General features: G+C 41.0%; 1 protein-coding gene across 3 annotated transcripts in view; it reads right to left on the reverse strand.

Annotated features, from left to right (window-relative positions):
- The window catches only part of NDRG3 (NDRG family member 3), an 85,895-nt gene that overhangs the window by 48,724 nt on the left and 14,833 nt on the right, over window positions 1-22,338 (reverse strand). For 2 of the 3 annotated variants that reach the window (XM_082670335.1, XM_082670333.1), the window contains exons 2-3: window positions 15,510-15,611; window positions 1,096-1,131 (exon numbers count right to left, since the gene is read on the reverse strand). In XM_082670335.1, coding sequence (XP_082526461.1) covers window positions 1,096-1,131; window positions 15,510-15,566 — 93 coding nt within the window. In that variant the 5' untranslated portion in view covers window positions 15,567-15,611. Of the gene's footprint in view, window positions 1-1,095; window positions 1,132-15,509; window positions 15,612-16,486; window positions 16,629-22,338 lie in introns of all 3 variants that reach the window. The other variant, XM_082670334.1, reaches the window with a different exon arrangement.

The raw sequence follows: 22,338 nt of genomic DNA on the forward strand, positions 1-22,338 counted from the left end.
AACTGAGAAAGAATGGACAATGGATTCAGGACAAAGGGGGTTTTTCAACTCCAATTCCACCCAATGGCAAGTTATGAAATGTGATTCTCAATTTCCTCATCTCTAATAAAAACCACCTAATGATATTGTTCCAAGCACTAGAGTTGATGTATGTTTAGTATCTACAGTAGGTACCCAATAAATTATTATGATATAACTCATTTGCCTATGAGACAGATATTAGTTCTTCCTTTTGATTCTAATGCTATATGGAGAGATTCCACTGTACTTAACATAACTTAATATATCTGAGAATAACTATCCGCCTGTGGGTATACAAGTTGGGTGAATCCTGGACACGAGGAAGTTGGCTTCCCTGCACCTTCCTTTCCTGCCTAGTACCCTCTGAGTCTACTTCGTGTTGCCTCTGATAGCCACTCTTATGACATCTACCCCAAAAGTAGGAGAGTCAGGCTGCACGGGCTTATAAGGTTCCCATTTCCATACTCCTTCCTCCCATTTCTTTCAGGGCCAGGCAACAGATAAAGTAGGAAGATGGAGGGAGGGTTGCTGGTTCACTCTATTGATTTTCAAATTGGCAATAGAGCTATAGGCAAAAGCAGACTAAGACGAACAATATCATTTAGGAAAATACTAATGAGCCAGGTTGAATTTTGCGTTTCCAAAGATAAAGCCAAGAGATATCTGCATTTTATATTAATAACACTTAATGTGTCTTCTTCTTTTAGGAAAAGATTTTGTTGTTGGTTAAGTCTCCCCTCAAAATACCCCTCCCCTGCCTTCTCTGCAGTGAGGTGACAACCATTTGATACCTGTAACTAGGGTTTCCAATAACATTTGAGGAAAGGAGATCTTAATTACAAAGAGAAAGCCCCACCCAATAACCTACAACCACAGAACAGGTACCTGGCAGGCAACTGTTGAACACAATAGCAAATCACTTTAAATAAACTTGATCCAATGACCAAAAGAATATGAAGGCGTCATGATTAGCTACGAAGAGAGATCCACCTCTACATAACACCACCAGCACAGGGAGGGAAGCACTGTAGAGATCCTGTACACAGCCCTCCTTGGTGTTTGTACAGTCCTTACCTGACAGTCAAAGTCCTGGAAGTTTCGTGTACCATTCTGTCAACAGAAGGCAGAAAACACAGTCAGTTTCCCCATGTGGCTTCCCCAAATGTGCAGCAAATTCAGTTCACAGTGAAAGCAGTGCACGTGCAGCCTCTTGGTTGCCATAAAACTAAAATGGTTCTCATCAATGGGCTTCAGAGGAGGCCGGGTGGGTTCCTAACGTGTGTTAGCAAAAGGTGAGCCTTTAGAGGTGCGGCTACACTTTGGCAGGCTTCCTGTGAAGATGAAGGAAAGGAGCCTGGTTTCCCAGTAAAGCCTGTAACTTGTCTCCCTACCTAAGGAGAGCAGTGAGAGAGAGTAAAACATGGATCAGAGTCTGAGAGCACATTCACAACCCACACGGGAGGTACCTGGGAGGAAAGGAGCTAGAGGGAACCCTGAGACATGCAAAGAAAGGCAGGAGCCAGAGTGCCCGGGACAAGGAAGCAAAGAAAGGATTAAGAAGAGAACAGGGACTTCCCTGGTGGCGCAGCGGTTGAGAATCTGCCTGCCAATGCAGGGGACACGGGTTCGAGCGTTGGTCCAGGAAGATCCCACATGCCGTGGAGCAACTAAGCCTGTGCGCCACAACTACTGAGCCTGCGCTCTAGAGCCTGCGAGCCACAACTACTGAAGCCCGCGTGCCTAGAGCCCGTGTTCCACAACAAGAGAAGCCACCGCAATTAGAAGCCTGCGCACCGCAACGAAGAGTAGCCCCGGCTCTCCTCAACTAGAGAAAGCCCGCGCCCAGCAATGAAAACCCAACACAGCCAAAATAAATTGAAAAAGTGTCTTTAATAAAAAAAAAAAAAAAAAAAGAAGAGAACAAAGATATAGGTGGATCAGAAATGGAAGATCTGAAATTTAACAAGGAAGAAAGGCGGTGTCATCGAAGGAGGGAAAGAATGATAAAACAGGGTTCCTAATACACTGGTATATCCCAGGAAACTCCTAATAGGAAAAAGGACAAATCACTGAATCGTTTAAAAAGTAAAACACAGTCAAAAGATGCAAGGAGAATTCACGAACCTTCTAAAAAGAGACTGTATCATAGTAATGTTTGATTGCCAAAAAAAAAAAAAAAATCAATGCCAATGACTCAGAGGCATTTTTGTAGCATTTCAGATGCCAGAGTTGCAAGAGTATGACATAAGAGTATAAAAAGGGTAATGAGTGATGTGTTTGGGAGGAAAAGAAAACCTTCTGACTTGATTTTTCATAAAGTAAAAGCTCCTGCCCAGAAAAAACACCCCTCTCATTAGTTAGAAACTGTGTTATATCTGTCTACAACGGCTTCCAGAAGGTGTGGAGCTATAATAATTATCAGCACCTTCCCCAAAGCTGCCCCTCTGGAGAAGATCAAGAAATCTGATGCCAAGGGAGTACTAAGCAATCCCATCCCCCTTCGAGAAGATCCTCTTAGAAACAGTTCTGTATCCTACCACCTTATTTCTGTAAAGGTGGCAGTAAAGTCACAATAGATTACCCATCACAGAGAGACTGCAGATGACACAGAGGACAGAGAGTGGTGGAGGCAGCCGGTCTGAGGTATTAGTCCCGGCATGAAGCCAAGTTCACAAAGTCAAGTCTGATGCAGTCACAGCGTGGAAAGACAACTAAGATGCCACGTAGATGGGACTGGGTAGCACATTTCCAAGGAATGCTGCCCTTGGTAAAAAGGATCACAGAGTTCCCTAGCTCCCCACTAGCCCCATACAATTCCTGAGAACTCCTTCAGAGAAGTCATTGTGTTTAAAATCTAGTTAGACATGAGAAGCAGGAGGAAGGGCCCTCTCAGGGACCAGGGTAGATCGTTGTAGTAGGATATAAATGACCAGCCAGTGAGCCCCTGATCCCTGATTCAACTTGCATCTTCCACCACATACAGCACAGGGCCGGGTATAAGTTAATATATATTTATAAAATGAATAAGCCAATATAACGAAATTAAATGCTGAAATATTTCTGTTAAGACTTTGGGTCGAAAACAACAAAAAATTCCACTGCATTCCAGTTTAAGACATGATACGGTTATTAAATGATAAGAAAGTAGGCTACAGAATGGTCTTCCAAGTTTGACCTCATCTACATTAAAATATGCACTAAAAAAGACTAGAAGAAAAATACCAAAACACTAACAATAGCAGCTGTTTCTAAATAGACAGATTATGGGTGATTACAATTTTTTTTATACTTTTCTACAATGAGCATATAACTTACCTTTTGTAATTAAAAACTTAGAAAAAAAGGATTTGGTATAGCACAAAAAGTATGTTTGCCGGGACTTCCCTGACAGTCCAGTGGTTAAGACTCCACACTCCCAATGCAGAGGGCACAGGTTCAATCCCTGGTCAGGGAACTAAGATTCCGCATGCCATATGGCGTGGCCAAAAAAAAAAAAAGTCTGTAACTTAGTATTTTGTAATATACAACTTAAAGATTCATTTAATCTTTTGAGGAATAATTTATAATGATGTCAAAACAGACCATATTAGAGCTTCAATCCTACTGGGCTCCCAGAGGTTCCTTTACAGATTATTTAGAAAGATAAGGGAAAATCGCTCTAGTCTGAACTAAAATCTTGGTCCTGGAACACAGAAACACAAATTCTGATGAGCAATTTGAGAAACAGCTGTCCCTGTGTGCATGAATTCCCTAACTCACTATCATGTGATCACAGTCATGAAGCATTCTGTGAGGCCCTGAAGCCTGAGAAGAGCGCAAAAGGAAATGCCAAAAGCAGAAAGATGCAATTCTCTCCAAAAACCAAAGTGATCTTTTCTTTGTTGAGTCCCTAGCAAAAAAACAATTCCATGGGCTTCCCTGGTGGTGCAGTGGTTAAGAATCCACCTGCCAACGCAGGGTACACGGGTTCGAGCCCTGGTCCAGGAAGATCCCACATGCCGCAGAGCAACTAAGCCCGTGTGCTACAACTACTGAGCCTGTGCTCTAGAACCTGCGAGCCACAAGTACTGAAGCCTGCGCCTAGGGCCCATGCTCCGCAACAAGAGAAGCCACCGCAATGAAAAGCCCACTCGCCGCAACTAGAAAAAGCCCGCGCACAGCAACGAAGACCCAACACAGCCAAAATAAATAAATAAAATAATAAATAAAAAAAAAATTCCACGTTCCTTATGCAATGTACAGAGCTGTACACAGCTTGACTCCCAAAGAAAAGGTACTAATAATCAGAGGAAGACTATATAACACTTGTTTTCTTGGCTTTTTTTTTTTTTTCCTCAAAGGGATGCCAGATCCTCTTGGAGAATGGCTTCAGGCTTCATGAGTGACTGATCATCCTGGAGAAAGGATATGACTGGGTCAGTCTGACAGTGTTTGGCATCCAGAGTTTCTTTTTCTTCTATTTTTTTAAATTAATTAATTTTTTTATACAGCAGGTTCTTATTAGTTATCCATTTTATACCCATCAGTGTATACATGTCAATCCCAATCGCCCATTCATCACACCACCCCTCTACCCCCGCCGCTTTCCCCTCTTGGTGTCCATACGTTTTTTCTCTACTTCTGTGTCTCAATTTCTGCTCTGCAAACCGGTTCACCTGTACCATTTTCTAGGTTCCACATATATGTGTTAATATACAATAATTGTTTTTCTCTTTCTGACTTACTTCACTCTGTATGACAGTCTCCAGATCCATCCACGTCTCTACAAATGACCCACTTTCGTTCCTTTTTATGGCTGAGTAATATTCAATTGTATATATGGACCACATCTTTATCCATTCATCTGTCGATGGACACTTAGGTGGCTTCCATGATCTGGATATTGTAAACAGTGCTGCAATGAACATCGGGGTACATGCGTCTTTTTGAATTATGGTTTTCGCTAGATATATGCCCAGTAGTGGGATTACTGGGTCATATGGTAATTCTATTTTTAGTTCTTTAAGGAACTTCCATACTGTTCTCCATAGTGGCTGTATCAATTTACATTCCCACCAACAGTGCAAGAGGATTCCCTCTTCGCCACACCCTCTCCAGCATTTGTTGTTTGTAGATTTTCTGATGATGCCCATTCTGACTGGTGTGGGGTGATACCTCATTGTAGTTTTGATTTGCATTTCTCTAATAATTAGTGATGTTGAGCAGCTTTTCATGTGCTTCTTGGCCATCTGTATGTCTTCTTTAGAGAAATGTCTATTTAGGTCTTCTGCCCATTTTTGGATTGGGTTGTTTGTTTTTTTACTATTGAGCTGCATGAGCTGTTTATATATTTTGGAGATTAATCCTTTGTCCGTTGATTTGTTTGCAAATATTTTCTCCCATTCTGAGGGTTGTCTTTACGTCTTGTTTATGGTTTCCTTTGCTGTGCAAAAGCTTTTAAGTTTCATTAGGTCCCATTTGTTTATTTTTGTTTTTATTTCCATTACTCTAGGAGGTGGATCAAAAAAGATCTCGCAGTGATTTATGTCAAAGAGTGTTCTTCCTGTGTTTTCCTCTAAGAGTTTTATAGCGCCCGGTCTTACATTTAGGTCTCTAATGCATTTTGAGTTTATTTTTGTCTATGGTGTTAGGGAGTGTTCTAATTTCATTCTTTTACATGTAGCTGTCCAGTTTTCCCAGCACCACTTATTGAAGAGACTGTCTTTTCTCCATTGTATATTCTTGCCTCCTTTGTCATAGATTAGTTGACCATAGGTGCGTGGGTTTATCTCTGGGCTTTCTATCTTGTTACATTGATCTATGTTTCTGTTTTTGTGCCAGTAGCATATTGTCTTGATGACTGTAGCTTTGTAGTATAGTCTGAAGTCAGGGAGTCTGATTCCTCCAGCTCCGTTTTCTTCCCTCAAGACTGCTTTGGCTATTCAGGGTCTTTAGTGTCTCCATACGAATTTTAACATTTTTTGTTCTAGTTCCGTACAAAATGCCAGTGGTCATTAGATAGGGATTGCACTGAATCTGTAGATTGCTTTGGGTAGTACAGTCATTTTCACAATGTTAATTCTTCCAATCCAAGAACATGGTATATCTCTCCATCTGTTAATTTCTTTCATCAGTGTCTTATAGTTTTCTGCATACAAGTCTTTTGCATCCCTAGGTAGGTTTATTCCTAGGTATTTTATTCTTTTTATTGCAATGGTAAATGGGAGTGTTTCCTTAATTTCTCCTTCAGATTTTGCATCATTAGTGTAATGGAATGAAAGAGATTTCTGTGCATTAATTTTGTATCCTGCAACTTTACCAAATTCATTGATGAGCCCTAGTAGTTTTCTGGTGGCATCTTTAGGATTCTCTATGTACAGTATCATGTCATCTGCAAACAGTGACAGTTTTACTTCTTCTTTTCCAATTTGTATTCCTTTTATTTCTTTTTCTTCTCTGATTACCATGGCTAGGACTTCCAAAACTATGTTGAATACTAGTGGTGAGAGTGGACATCCTTGTCTCGTTCCTGATCTTAGAGGAAATGCTTTCAGTTTCTCACCATTGAGAATGATGTTTGCTGTGGGTTTGTCGTATATGGCCTTTATTATGTTGAGGTAGGTTCCCTCTATGTCCACTTTCTGGAGAGTTCTTATCATAAATGGGTGTTGAATTTTGTCAAAAGCTTTTTCTGCATCTATTGAGATGATCATATGGTTTTTATTCTTCAGTTTGTTAATATGGTTGATCACATTGATTTACATATATTGAAGAATCCTTGCATCCCTGGGATAAATCCCACTTGACCATGGTGTATGATCCTTTTAATGTGCTGTTGGATTCTGTTTGCTACTATTTTGTTGAGGATTTTTGCATCTATATTCATCAGTGATATTGGTCTGTAATTTTCTTTTTTTGTAGTATCTTTGTCTGGTTTTGGTATCAGTGGGATGGTGGCCTCATAGAACGACTTTGGGAGTTTTCCTTCCTCTGCAGTTTTTTGGAAGAGTTTGAGAAGGGTGGGTGTTAGCTCTTCTCTAAATGTTGTATAGAATTCACCTGTGAAGCCATCTGGTCCTGGACTTTTGTTTGTTGGAAGATTTTTCATCACAGTTTCAATTTTATTACTTGTGATTGGTCTGTTCACATTTTCTATTTCTTCCTGGTTCAGTCTTGGAAGGTTATACCTTTCTAAGAATTTGTCCATTTCTTCCAGGTTGTCCATTTTATTGGTATGGAGTTGCTTGTAGTAGTCTCTTAGGATGCTTTGTATTTCTGCAGTGTCTGTTCTGACTTCTCCGTTTTCATTTCTAATTTTATTGATTTGAGTCCTCTCCCTCTTCTTCTTGATGAGTCTGGCTAATGGTTTAACAATTTTGTTTACCTTCTCAAAGAACCAGCTTTTAGTTTTATTGTTCTTTGCTATTGTTTTCTTTGTTTCTATTTCATTTATTTCTGCTCTGATCTTTATGATTTCTTTCCTTCTGCTAACTTTGAGTTTTGTTTGTTCTTCGTTCTCTAGTTCCTTTAGGTGTAAGGTTAGATTGTTTATTTGAGATTTTTCTTGTTTCTTGAGGTAGGCTTGTACAGCTATAAACTTCCCTCTTAGAACTGCTTTTGCTGCATCCCATAGGTTTTGGATCATCGTGTTTTCATTGTCATTTGTCTCTAGGTATTTTTTGATTTCCTCTTTGATTTCTTCAGTGATCCCTTGGTTATTTGGTAATGTATTGTTTAGCCTCCATGTGTTTGTTTTTTTTACATTTTTTTCCCTGTAATTGATTTCTAACCTCATAGCGTTGTGGTCAGAAAAGATGCTTGATATGATTTCAATTTTCTTAAATTTACTGAGGCTTGATTTGTGATCCAAGATGTGATCTATCCTGGAGAATGTTCCCTGTGCACTTGAGAAGAAAGTGTAATCTGCTGTTTTTGGGTGGAATGTCCCAAAAATATCAATTAAATCTATTTGGTCAATTGTGTCATTTAAAGCTTGTGTTTCCTTATTAATTTTCTGTTTGAATGACCTGTCCATTGGTGTAAGTGAAGTGTTGAAGTCCCCCACTATTACTGTGTTTCTGTCTATTTCCTCTTTTACAGCTGTTAGCAGTTGCCTTATGTATTGAGGTGCTCCTATGTTGAGTGCATATATATTTATAATTGTTATATCTTCTTCTTGGATTGATCCCTTGATCATTATGTAGTGTCCTTCCTTGTCTCTTATAACATTCTTTATTTTAAAGTCATTTTATCTCATATGAGTATTGCTACTCCAGCTTTCTTTTGATTTCCATTTGCATGGAATATCTTTTTCCATCCCCTCACTTTCAGTCTGCATGTGTCCCTAGGTCTGAAGTGGGTCTCTTGTAGACAGCATATATATGGGTCTTGTGTTTGTATCCATTCAGCAAGCCTGTGTCTTTTGGTTGGAGCATTTAATCCATTCACATTTAAGGTAATTATCGATATGTATGTTCCTATGACCATTTTCTTAATTGTTCTGGGTTTGTTTTTGTAGGTCCTTTTCTTCTCTTGTGTTTCCCACTTAGGGAAGTTCCTTTAGCATTTGTTGTAGAGCTGGTTTGGTGGTGCTGAATTTTCTTAGCTTTTGCTCGTCTGTAAAGCTTTGGATTTCTCCATCAAATCTGAACGAGATCTTTGCCGGGTAGAGTAATCTTGGTTGTAGGTTCTTCCCTTTCATCACTTGAAGTATATCATGGCACTCCCTTCTGGCTTGTAGAGTTTCTGCTGAGAATCAGCTGTTAACCTTATGGGAGTTCCCTTGTATGTTATTTGTCGTTTTTCCCTTGCTGCTTTCAATAATTTTTCTTTGTCTTTAATTTTTGCCTGTTTGATTACTATGTGTCTCGGTGTGTTTCTCCTTGGGTTTATCCTGTATGGGACTCTCTGTGCTTCCTGGACTTGGGTGGCTGTTTCCTTTCCCATGTTAGGGAAGTTTTCGACTATAATCTCTTCAAATATTTTCTCGGGTCCTTTCTCTCGCTCTTCTCCTTCTGCGACCCCTATAATGCAAATGTTGTTGAGTTTAATGTTGTCCCAGAGGTTCTTAGGCTGTCTTCATTTCTTTTCATTCTTTTTTCTTTATTCTGTTCTGCAGCAGTGAATTCCACCATTCTGTCTTCCAGGTCACTTTTCCATTCTTTTGCCTCAGTTATGCTGCTATTGATTCCTTCTAGTGTATTTTTCATTTCAGTTATTGTATTGTTCATCTCTGTTTGTTTGTTCTTTAATTCTTCTAGGTCTTTATTCAGCATTTCTTGCATCTTCTCGATCTTTGCCTCCATTCTTTTTCCAAGGTCCTGGATCATCTTCACTATCATTATTCTGAATTCTTTTTCTGGAAGGTTGCCTATCTTCATTCATTTAGTTGCTTTTCTGGGGTTTTATCTTGTTCCTTCATCTGGTACATAACCCTCTGCCTTTTCATCTTGTCTACCTTTCTGTGAATGTGGTTTTTGTTCCACAGGCTGCAGGATTGTAGTTCCTCTTGCTTCTGCTGTCTGCCCTCTGGTGGATCCAGAGTTTCTGAATGACGTTCATTAGCTGGTCCTCAGTTGAGCGTGGTCAACTGAAGCCAAATTCTCTGAACTCATTAAAAATTCAATACTACTGGGGACTTCCCTGGCAGTCCAGTGGTTAAGACTCTGCACTTACACTTCAGGGGGGCTCGGGGAACTAAGATCCTGCATGCAACACAGCATGGCCAAAAAAAGAAAAATTCAATACTACTCACTAGGTAGATTCTGGAAGGAGAAAGACCTCCCTGGGGACTTATTTGTCCCTTATATTTGTGGTACAAGGTTCCACTCCAACAAAACTTCCAAAAGTTTCAGGCTCTGTGTGCTTTCTTTTTATTTTCTGTCCATTTTGAATATACCATTAATTCCATGTTCAGAGAGATTCTTGCAGTAAGCAGATTTAAGTAGCAGAAAGGGATTCAAGAAAAAAAATTTTTTTAAATAGAATAATGTGGAGGAAGGGAAAAAAAAGAATAACTCAAGGAAAAAAGTCATTACTGCAAGTTGCAGTCAAGGTAGAAGCCAACTAAGGGGAATGTTTCCTGGTGGAGGCTCAGTGCCAAATGCAGAAGGTAAATGAAGCAGCTCAAGAAAGTGAATTAAAAACAAGTAATTCTCTCAGTTCAAGGCTGGAGAATAAGCAAAAAGCAACTGAGAATACATCAGTGTATGAAGAGAAGTATGAAATAAGGCGCGGAAGGTAAGGAGGAAAGTTTGAAAAACAAGGAACTGCTAGAGAGAAGAGAAATGTAATTTCCCAACATGAGATCTAGTCAATGAACAGAGCTGTCAAAAGACAGAAAGCAACAATATAATGGAAAGACAAGATACATAAGACCTTAGAACCAACTACCAACAGGAAGAGATTTGGGGCAAATCTACCTGTTCTGTGAACTTGATGGGGGGGGGGCTGTGTCTGATTCACCACTCTATTCCCAGTTCTGGCACTTAGTAAATGCAATGAATATCATTTTGGAAGAGATTATGAGCATCTCAAAATAGAGATACTCAATTTGAGTAAGAAATGAATACCAAAGAGGAAGCGTTACCTGCAATTGATGAGCTCGGAACAAAAGTGAGGAGGAGTTGTTACAACAGTAAAAGTTTTAGAAACAAGCTGATTAAAAACAGTCAAAGAGAATAAAATATGGCATTTCTACTAAAAAGGACAATAATCCTTTTTGGATTACTGTAGAAAGGAGAAAGATGGGGAATTGTGCAAGCAATGCTGCACTTCACAAATACTCTTTAATGAAAATGTCAGTAAATCTGTGGGGGGTTTTTGTTTTTGTTTTTAATTTATTTATTTAACTTATTTATTTTTGGCTGCCTTAGTTCTTCGTTGCTGTGCGCAGCTTTCTCTAGTTGCGGCGAGCTGGGGCCACTCTTCGTTGCAGTGCGCAGGCTTCTCATTGCACTGGCTTCTCTTTTTGTGGAGCACAGGCTTTAGGCGCACGGGCTTCAGTAGTTGTGGCTCGCGGGCTCTAGAGCAAAGGCTCAGCAGTTGTGACACACAGGCTTAGCTGCTCCACGGCATGCGGGATCTTCCCGGACCAGGGCTCGAACCCGTGTCCCCTACACTGGCAGGCGGATTCTTAATCACTGCGCTACCAGGGAGGCCCTGTGTTGTTTTTTTAAAAGAGACGTTGGCATAAATCCTTTGGCCTGTCTCTGTTGTCCTGCAGGTTACAAAAATGCTCATCCCTGGGTTCTCCTTGCTTCCTCTTATAATATCCTCCCTTAGGGTTTTCCTCACTTTCTACTGTAACAACCAAAGCAAATAACTTGTTTCTGTTCCCCCCACTAAGTATTTATTCCCCTTCTTGATAGGTCCTCAATTTTGATGAAGCCAACTGTGTTCTACTATTTATTTTCTCAAGCCTGGTCTTCAGCTTTCACAGGCTCGGCAGTATCTGAACTAACATTAGGTAGAGGAGGGCAGGGAAAATGAAGCACAAACCAGCCAGCTCTCCTGCTTGTACAAGGTCTGTTATGTGAAGAGGTTGGAACAACCAGCTACAAGAGGCAGCATATGGTGAGAAGAGCCCTAGACCCCCTGATCCAGGCTGAAGTCAACAGCTGTGGGGTCTAGTCCCGGCTTCAAGACACCAATGTTAGACAAGTCATATAACCTCTCTGGGCCTCATCTGTAAAATGCAGCTAAAAATACTTTTAACTACCTACGTCACAAGAGGTCAGGAGATTCAAATTAGATAGTATTTGTGAAAGTGCTCTGAAAATGGTTAAATGTTATTTTTTAAAAAATCATTTCACATTCCTGTGCGATATCTGCCTCCAAAATAACAAACAGAAGTGCTGGCAGGTGCTTCTTTTCATCACGGGAGCCAAAACAAGCATGGCAAGATTACCCACTTCTTCACCATTCTGAGCCGTCGACAAAATCACAGGCATACTAAAAGTAAATGGGAAAAGTACCAACAAACAAGAGAAAAGTTAACAGAAGCCTCGCTTAAAGCTATTTTGAGAATGCTTCCTTATAGTCAGCTCAGGACAAATTTCTGCATTACAGGTTGGGTCTAGACTTCCTTTAGCTCCCTGAAGCCTGGAAGGGCACAGCGATGTCTCTGGCTAAGAGTGTCTATGAGGAGAACGGACAGAAAGATGAAGTGAAATAATAAATGCCTCTAGGCTTCTCCTTAAAGAGAGAGGGCAAGCCTCAGAGGTGATGCCAAAATATCTAGTGTGAACACAGTGGAAAGGCCTCAGGTTGTGGAGTAGGAAAGATTTGGGTTTCAGTCCTGGCTTGGCCACTTACTGACGGGGCAAGCCCATCTTTCAGTCAGATTTTCATCTGCTAAGTGAGGAATACTATCTACTTCAAAGGGATATTCTGATGATTAAAAGAGAGAAGGTATGTAAAGCACCTGGCACAGAAAAAGTGCTTAATACATAATAGCAGGATAGGCTATTAGGCAAAATAAAACTTCCCCGAAAACAAAAAATTTCAAGACATCTCCCATTCAAACCTGGAGGCTTATACCCTAAGAGCAGTGGTTCTCAAATGGGGAGATTCTGCCCCCCTCGCCAGGAGACATCTGACAATATTTGGAGACATTTTTGGTTGTCATGACTCCAGGGTACTACTGGCATCTAGTGGGTAGAGGCCAAGGATGCTGTTAAACACCCTACAATGCACAGGACAGTCTCCCACAATAAATAATAATCTAGCCCAAAACACTCACAGTGCCAAGACTGAGAATCCTGCCATACAGCAGGCGTTCTTAGGTACACAATCTGAGTAAGCTACTTCAGCTTTCTTAGCCCTAGTTTCCTCATCAGCAATATGCGAATAAATTGATCTGTGCGCCCTACATCGCCAGGCCTTCGGAAGGATCAAATGAGATAACGGATGAGAAGCATCATCACCATTATACCTTTCAAAATAATGCAAAAGCACCCACTTATTGGGCAAAGGTAGAAGCACGGATATAGTGGGGGAGTGTGGGGTGTGATGGGGTAGAATTCTTTGGGAATGATACCCTCTAAAGAGGGCCCTCTTGCCAATCTACTTCAGTAAAGCTTGGCTAGAACAGGGGCGTGCTCATGAATAGTGATGGGCTAGAAGCACTTCCCAGGAAGAGGAGGGAGGGAGATAGAGCGTGGGAAGTGGGCACAGGCTTATCAAAGAAGAGCTAACAGATTTGAGGAAGTGAGACAACGCTTGGTATCTTAGACTGCTCAGGCTGCCTGAGTGGCTTAAACAACAGAAATTTATCTTCTCACAGTTCTGGAGGCTGGAAGTCCAAGATCAAGGTTCCAGCAGGGTTCAGTTTTTGGTGAGAGCTCCCTTCTTGGCTTGCAAATGTGTCCTCACCTGGCCAGGAGTGGGAGTGGAGGGTGGATCTCTCTCTTTTCTCTCCCCCACTCTTCTTATAAAGGCACCCATTCTACTGGATTAGGGCTCTAACCATATGACCTCATTTAACTTTAGTCACCTCCTTAAAGGCCTTATCTCCAATAAAGTCACACAGAGAGCTAGGCTTCAACATATGAATTTTAGGGAAGGGGACACATTCTGTTCAGAGAACTTGGGCACACATCAGACATAGCTGAGGAATCACTATGGCCTCAGAGATGAGGACCCAGATGTTAATTCAATGCTTTTCTGTGGTTATGGTCACCAAATCTTTTCTTTTCCAGCTGCCTTCTCTACGAGGTATCCAGTCTATTAACTCCTGCAACTCTTTTTTTTTTTTTGGCCACGCTGCACAGCATGCAGGATCTTAGTTCCCCGACCAGGGATCGAACCCGCACCCCCTGCAGTGGAAGTGCAGAGTCTTAACCACTGGACCGCCAGGGAAGTCCCTCCTGCAACTCTTCATGTAGGTGTCTCAGGCATCCTGTGGACTTCCGGGGTCAACGCAGAATCCTCCTCTTATCTGTGTCCTAGTCCTCAAATGTCTGAGATCCATCAGGTCATGGGTTTCCAACATTGTCTAATCACAATCACTTTAGGCGTGGTTCTCAATTTTGGAAGCTGTTAAAAAAGTTCACCCCAGACCAGTTCAATTAGAACCTCTGGAGGTAGGACTTAGGCATCGGTCATTTTTAAATCTCCCCAAGTAATTCCAATAAGCTGCCAGGGTTGAGGACCACTGATTATAGAGAAGTGTGTGTGTCCTGTCCCCCTCCCCTCAGATTCCAATTTAGTTGTTCTAGAGTGGGGCCCAGGAATCTGTATTTTTAAGCAATTCCCCAGCTGATTCTGACTATCAGCCAGGTTTAGGATAGGTTACTACCTTCCTGAAGCTAAACTGCCTACCCCCACTTGCCCTGTAACGATTCATTTCTGTGGCTATACATAAGCTTTACAGATGCAGATTTTATTTCCTTCCTCCTCTTTGTAGCAAATCATTTTGGGGACAGCTCTTCACATGCACCAAAAGACACTGCTTAAAGGAGAGAGTTTTCTGAAAACATGAAGGGAAGCAGCAGAAGAAACCAAATGGGGGTTTTAAAAAAGTGTGCAGCTTGCCAAGGGAGAGAGCAAGAAATCTGGTGAAAGATAAAGGAAGGAGTGGGAGTGGGGATGGAGATGAGGTCACAGGGACGAAAACAGGGTTGACAGGTTTCAACAGCAAATTAACGAACACACAGTAAGTCAACGGCCCCAGAAGTTGTAGGTGAAGGGCCTTGCTTTGGGCAAAAGAGATAACAGGCAACAGTATCTTCTGGTATAGCCCCTGCCCCCATCCTGACCTCACCCATCTTTACCCTTACTCTCCAACAATACTTCCCTCAGGAAAGGATGCCATGCACTCATCCACACCAAGCTGGAACAGTATTTTAATAGGGGACCATGACAATAAACCAAAAGAATAGGGCTGAAAAGACAGAATTTCAGGCGCATTTACTGAATGGAGAGGGAGAGGAGAGCGGATAAGCCTTTCTTAGCTTTTTGGTAACTCCCACCATCACAGCACTCTTTACTTGCTGAATCCTGGTGGCTATTAACTATGATGCTTATTGTGTAGTTCTCTGACATGAACATAAAAATGAGGTGTATTACCAACATCCAGGCATCCCTGATGAAAACCTCAACGTAGACAGAAAGGTCACATCACAGACTTGACAAATTTTAAAGAGAGCACTGCAGCCTGTGTACATCACCAGCCATGGATGTTAAGTTTTCCTTATAGAAATTGAAAGTCAAGACACTTGGATTCCAAGTCAAACCCACTCTCACACTCTCTGCTTAACATCTCTATCTGTAAAACAAGAAAATTCCAAGGATAACTTGATTGAATTTGGCCAGTGGAAACAAAAGTAGGAAGAAAGGGAGGCAAGACATCAAGAAGAAGGTTAAGCAGTATATTTTTTAAAGTATTCTCTCCACAGAAAGTCAAGTTAAATATGTTTTGAGTTAGTTACTATTTAGATAATATAGAAAATGAACTAATCACAGAAGAAAAGACTTACATATATTTTAGTGACAACAGCAGTCTTTACCTTATCATTTAGAAGTGGTTTGATCTCTGTGAGTTGAACATCCTGAAGTTCATCCATGAGGACAGATTAGAGTAGAGGATTCTCAAGAATAAATCAGTAACTCTGAAACAGAAGAGAAGTGAAGCAAAAAGCTTAAACTAGGAGCTGGAAACATAACAGTCACACTACATCCATTCATTCAAATATTAGAGCTTAGTATGTGTCATGCGTGGCTCAGGGTGCTGAAGACACATTAGACTAGATGCTTAGGGCAAACAGACTCTAAAGTGGCCTCCGTGATCTCTGTACCTCCTAGCATTCACACCCATGCATAATTTCCCACCCCACCAATTGAGTGTGGGTGGGACCCATGGCTTGCTTTTAGCCATTAGAATATGGCAAAAGTGATGGAATGTACATGAGTATCTGTGTATGATTACATTGCAAAAATATTTAACATCTGTCTTGTGGAGAGACACACTTTCCCCTGCTGGTTTTGAAGAAGCAAGTTGGCGTGTTGTGAGAGGGCCATGTGGTAAGAAACAGCCTCTAGCCAAAAGAGCAAGAAACTGGGATGCTCAGTCCAACCACTTGCAAGGAACGGACGGCTGCCAACAACCATATGGGCCTGGAAGTGGATCCTTCCCCAGTCGAGCCTCAGATGAGAAGCCAGCCCTGACCGGAACCTTGACTGCAGCCTTGCAGAGGCCCCAGTCAACCCAGCTGGAATCCCAACCCCCTGAAACTGAGATGATAAATGTGTGTTGTTTTAAACCACTAAGGTTGCAGTAATATTTTTATGCAGCAACAGATACTTAATACAATAGTCTTTGCCCTCGTGGAAAATCCATTTTAGTTACTTTGCATAAGTAAGAGAACAACACTGCTCACAGTTACACTTCAGAAAGCAACAGTTTGGAGGGTGGATTAAGGGAGAACAAAAATTGAAGGTTAATGCTGTAGCCTAGGATAAACAGATAAACCAAGGCTAAGCTCACCAGCCTTCACCTGGGGAACCAAAGCAGTAGATGGAGAGTATGGTAGCCAGCCTCCACCATGGCCTCCAATGAGCCCAAGGGTCCTTGACTCCTGATATCTGCACTCATGTGTAATCTCCCATCCAAAAACATCAGGGATGGCCTGTGTAAGTAATAGAATATGGCAGAAGCAACAGTATGTGACTTCTGAAGCGACAATATAAAAGGCATTATAATTTCTGTTTTAAGACACTGTAGTCCTGATTCATCAGCTCTGGGGGAAGCCAGTCACCATATAGTGAGGACATTCAAATAGCCCTCTGGGGAAGAGAACCAACTTGTCAGAACCAACCTACCAGCCATGTGAGTGAGCCACCTCGCAAATGGATCCTCCAGCCCCAGTCAAGACTGCAGATGACTGCAGCCCTGGAGACATCTGACTGCAACCTCAGAAGAGATCCTGAGCTGCCCTGCCCAGCCTGCTCCCCAATTCCTCACCCAGGACCATGAGACATAATATATAACTTTGTTTTGGAGTGATTTATTACATAGCAATAGACAACTAACACAAAGAGGGAGAAGTTAGGGGAAGTTGGAATAGAGAGGCAGAGCCTCCGTCCTACTGTACAGGAAGCCATGGGCAGAGGCTGCAGATACTGGATACTGCATGCAAGTGATTCCCACCCAGACTCCAAAGCTCTAGGCTTCATCTCCTCTGCCTTGGCCCTGCAGGAAAAATGCTAAATTCATGAGTTGGGAATTCAGACATTCAACAACCATTTATTGAGTACTCACTGTGCAAAGCATTATGGACGATATAAAGAAGGTCCCTGCCTTCCAGGAGCTTACTAAAGAGTAGAGACGACAGCTATCTATAAAGCTAACTACAAAATGAGAAGTAAGAAGAAGAGCCAGAGGAGTTCAAAGGAGGAGCAATTACTTCTGATTGGTGGGAATCCTTCACAAGATACTACTTTATTATATTAATCCACTTTTCTGTTTTTCCCTCCAGAGGTAGGATGTATGGCTTTGACTTGGTTGGCTATGGAGAGGGTATGTGTTCCAGGCAAACTCTTAACTATTAATGACCAATACACCAAAATAAACCCTGCTCAACTAGGACTACATTAAGGCTGACTAACAAAACCTCTTCTACCATTACTCTGAAGAACCCACAGGGTGCCAACAGGGACCACTGCTCAAACTATGGACCCCACCTGCCAACATGAGGACCCCAAACATTTGTGCCAGTTAGACAGCACAAGCCCGATATTAAACCTCCCTATAGGACGTGGTTCTTTTCTCAGATCCCAGGTATTCTATAAACTTGATTGAGCTACTGAATGCCCAGAAACTGAATGTTTATTTTATTTTATTTTCATATCAGTCACACTTCAAAACGGGATGAGATGGCTTGAACGTTTTATCACCAATTTCCGCCAGCATCTAAAATTTCTCTTTTATAGTCCCCACTTCAACCCAGTTAACTCCCAAAATATTGGCCTAACTGGGATCTACTCACTCTGTTTATTAATCACACTATAAATTGTGGCTACTTTTCATTTGGATTTCACTACTTATCAGTAATTTAAAATGGCAATTTCAAACTTCTTCTTCCTATTTAAAAGTAACGTGTGCTCACTTTAGAAAATGCGGAAACCATGGAATAATGAAAAGATGTTTTACTCACAGCTTCCTTCTAAAAACCACCGTTAACATTTTAGTCTATTTCCATTTTCCCCTCATGTAAAATGGTGATTTCCTGAAACTGTTTTTCCAACCCACCTCTTTATTCCTTACTTTAATTCACTCATGTGAAAGCAGGGCACTGCAAGATGTTAATTTTTCAAATGTGACTCCACGGGGGGAGGCCTGTCAAGGAGCCTCAGGGACAGAGGGAAGCCTGCGGCGCCGCCAAAGTGACGCATTCACCTAGTGTTCCCATGCATTATTTAAAGATGAAGAAATATGCAGCGTGTGCCAGGACAAACACTTAAACAAGGGCACAAATTAAGTGTGAAGGTTGTCCCTGTCATCCAGGCACAATGCAGTCAAGGCAGGACACTGTGACTTAGGAACTGGCAACAAGACAGTAGATGTTCACCTTCCACATCACAGGGGACCCAACATGTTCTTCCAGAGACTCAGAGGAGACTCAATTTTTGCTCAGTTCTCACTGCCCTTGAACCCTTGCCAATGAGCAGTTTTATAACACCTATAAGAAAACTAAGATCACATGGTAGAAAACTCCATCTCCAGATCCCTCAGCTCCACAGACTGGCTCCCTCCTGGGGATCTAAGGCCTGCAGTGCCCTCATCTGCACAAATGATATGGCTGCCAGTTCCCATCCTGGAACTAAGAGCTGTTAATATTTTTAAGAGGCTAGTAGGGATTTTATAAACTGTAGTAGATAAGAACTCTTTTCCAGTTTTATGAGATAGAGGGGAGAGTGACAAGTAAAAAACAGCCATCCTCAAACTGAGGAAGCAAACCCCGTATCAAAAGGCTAGAAAGGGAAAGAGGAAAAGTATACTCTGTGCCAGAAATTATAACCTCAAGACCTTATGTTTAATTCTCCTCCTCCCAGAGGTTATGTTTAACACTCCTCCCAAGTAGATATCATCATTTCTTACTTTATAAGCAAAAAACTTAGGCTTAGAGAAGTTAAGTGACTTTTCCAATATCCACATCTAAGGAAGTAACAAGGCAAGGATTTAAAAACCTTTGCTTTTCCCACTATACCATAATGTCTATGCCAGACCCCCATCTACTGGTTGTAGGACCCTGGGCAGGTTTCCTCCACTCTCCCCACAGAGGCACCTCCTTGAAATAAAGGTGACAGAAACTCAGAGCAATCCTATACCACCAATGACTCAGATGCCTCAGACTGAAGGTTTGAGTCATCACACCGGGACAAGAACTCTCATTATCTCAGTAGTTAGCTGAGGACAAGGAGAACAAGAAATGAGTAGGGAAAAGTGAAGCAAAATCCCAGCTATTACTTGGTACCCAGTTTCTGAAAAGAGGGCTATTTCTTGCTTGTTTTCAGTATTATGAGCCTCAAACTTTAATGTACAATCAATCACCTGGGGATCTTGTTTAGATCTCAGGTATAATCAGTTTTGAGCAATGACAGTCCAATATATGACCTCATCAGCTGAGGAGAAGTGGGGATCATCTGAGGTGAAGGTGAAGAAATGAAGGGCTTGATTATTAGCAACAATCCTTAATAGAGACGATGAGGGCGGGGTAGAGATAGACTCTGTTAATCTAATTTCATCCTGCCTTCAACCAAAAATGATTTCAATAAATTAGATGGGATTTTTAAAATATTCAACAGGCCAGACCAACTAGAGGGGGAATACATTGGAGAAAGAGAGAAGATTGCTGCAGAAATCCAGCTGAAAGATGACAAGAGTCTGACCATGCTATTGGAATCACAGAGATAAAAAGGGAGATAGCCTCATTCACCAGAGGGCAGAGAGCAGAAGCAAGAAGAACTAAAATTCTGCACCCAGTGGAAGGAAAACCACATTCCCAGAAAGACAGACAAGATGAAAAGGCAGAGGACTTTGTACCAGATGAAGGAATAAGATAAAACCCCAGAAAAACAACTAAATGAAGTGGAGATAGGCAATCTTCCAGAAAAAGAATTCAGAATAATGATAGTGAAGATGATCCAGGATCTCGGAAAAACAATGGAGGCAAAGATCGAGAAGATGCAAGAAATGTTTAACAAAGACCTAGAAGAATTAAAGAACAAAGACCTAGAAGAGTTAAAGAACAAACAAACAGAGATGAACACTACAATAACTGAAATGAAAACTACACTAGAAGGAATCAATAGCAGCATAACTGAGGCAGAAGAACGGATAAGTGACCTGGAAGACAGAATGGTGGAATTCACTGCAGTGGAACAGAATAAAGAAAAAAGAATGAAAAGAAATGAAGACAGCCTAAGAGACCTCTGGGACAACATTAAATGCAACAACATTTGCATTACAGGGGCGCCAGAGGAGAAGAAAGAGAAAGGACCCAAGAAAATACTTGAAGAGATTATAGTCGAAAACGTCCCTAACACAGGAAAGGAAACAGCCACCCAAGTCCAGGAAGCACAGAGAGTCCCATACAGGATAAATCCAAGGAGAAACATGTTGAGACACATAGTAATCAAACTGGCAAAAATTAAAGACAAAGAAAAATTATTGAAAGCAGGAAGGGAAAAACAACAAATAACATACAAGGGAACTCCCATAAGGTTAACAGCTGGTTTCTCAGCAGAAACTCTACAAGCCAGAAGGGAGTGGCATGATATACTTCAAGTGATGAAAGGGAAGAACCTACAACCAAGATTACTCTACCCGGCAAGGATCTCATTCAGATTCGATGGAGAAATCCAAAGCTTTACAGACAAGCAAAAGCTAAGAAAATTCAGCACCACCAAACCAGCTCTACAACAAATGCTAAAGGAACTTCCCTAAGTGGGAAACACAAGAGAAGAAAAGGACCTACAAAAACAAACCTAGAACAATTAAGAAAATGGTCATAGGAACATACATATTGATAATTACCTTAAATGTGCATGGATTAAATGCTCCAACCAAAAGACACAGGCTTGCTGAATGGATACAAACACAAGACCCATATATATGCTGTCTACAAGAGACCCACTTCAGACCTAGGGACACATGCAGACTGAAAGTGAGGGGATGGAAAAAGATATTCCATGCAAATGGAAATCAAAAGAGAGCTGGAGTAGCAATATGCATATCAGATAAAATAGACTTTAAAATAAAGAATGTTACAAGAGACAAGGAAGGACACTACATAATGATCAAGGGATCAATCCAAGAAGAAGATATAACAATTATAAATATATATGCACTCAACATAGGAGCACCTCAATACATAAGGCAACTGCTAACAGCTATAAAAGAGGAAATAGACAGAAACACAGTAATAGTGGGGGACTTCAACACTTCACTTACACCAATGGACAGGTCATTCAAACAGAAAATTAATAAGGAAACACAAGCTTTAAATGACACAAAAGACCAAATAGATTTAATTGATATTTTTGGGACATTCCACCCAAAAACAGCAGATTACACTTTCTTCTCAAGTGCACAGGGAACATTCTCCAGGATAGATCACATCTTGGATCACAAATCAAGCCTCAATAAACTTAAGAAAATTGAAATCATATCAAGCATCTTTTCTGACCACAACACTATGAGATTAGAAATCAATTACAGGGAAAAAAATGTAAAAAACACAAACACATGGAGGCTAAACAATACGTTACTAAATAACCAAGAGATCACTGAAGAAATCAAAGAGGAAATAAAAAAATACCTAGAGACAAATGACAATGAAAACACGAGGATCCAAAACCTATGGGATGCAGCAAAAGCAGTTCTAAGAGGGAAGTTTATAGCTGTACAAGCCTACCTCAAGAAACAAGAAAAATCTCAAATAAACAATCTAACCTTACACCTAAAGGAACTAGAGAACGAAGAACAAACAAAACCCAAAGTTAGCAGAAGGAAAGAAATCATAAAGATCAGAGCAGAAATAAATGAAATAGAAACAAAGAAAACAATAGCAAAGAACAATAAAACTAAAAGGTGGTTCTTTGAAAAGATAAACAAAATTGATAAACCATTAGCCAGACTCATCAAGAAGAAGAGGGAGAGGACTCAAATCAATAAAATTAGAAATGAAAAAGGAGAAGTTACAACAGACACCACAGAAATACAAAGCATCCTAAGAGACTACTACAAGCAACTCTATGCCAATAAAATGGACAGTCTGGAAGAAATGGACAAATTCTTAGAAAGGTATAACCTTCCAAGACTGAACCAGGAAGAAA

The sequence above is a fragment of the Grampus griseus genome (genome assembly GCF_964374135.1).
Source record: "Grampus griseus genome assembly, chromosome: 14".
In the NCBI taxonomy this organism is placed as follows: Eukaryota; Metazoa; Chordata; class Mammalia; order Artiodactyla; family Delphinidae; genus Grampus; species Grampus griseus.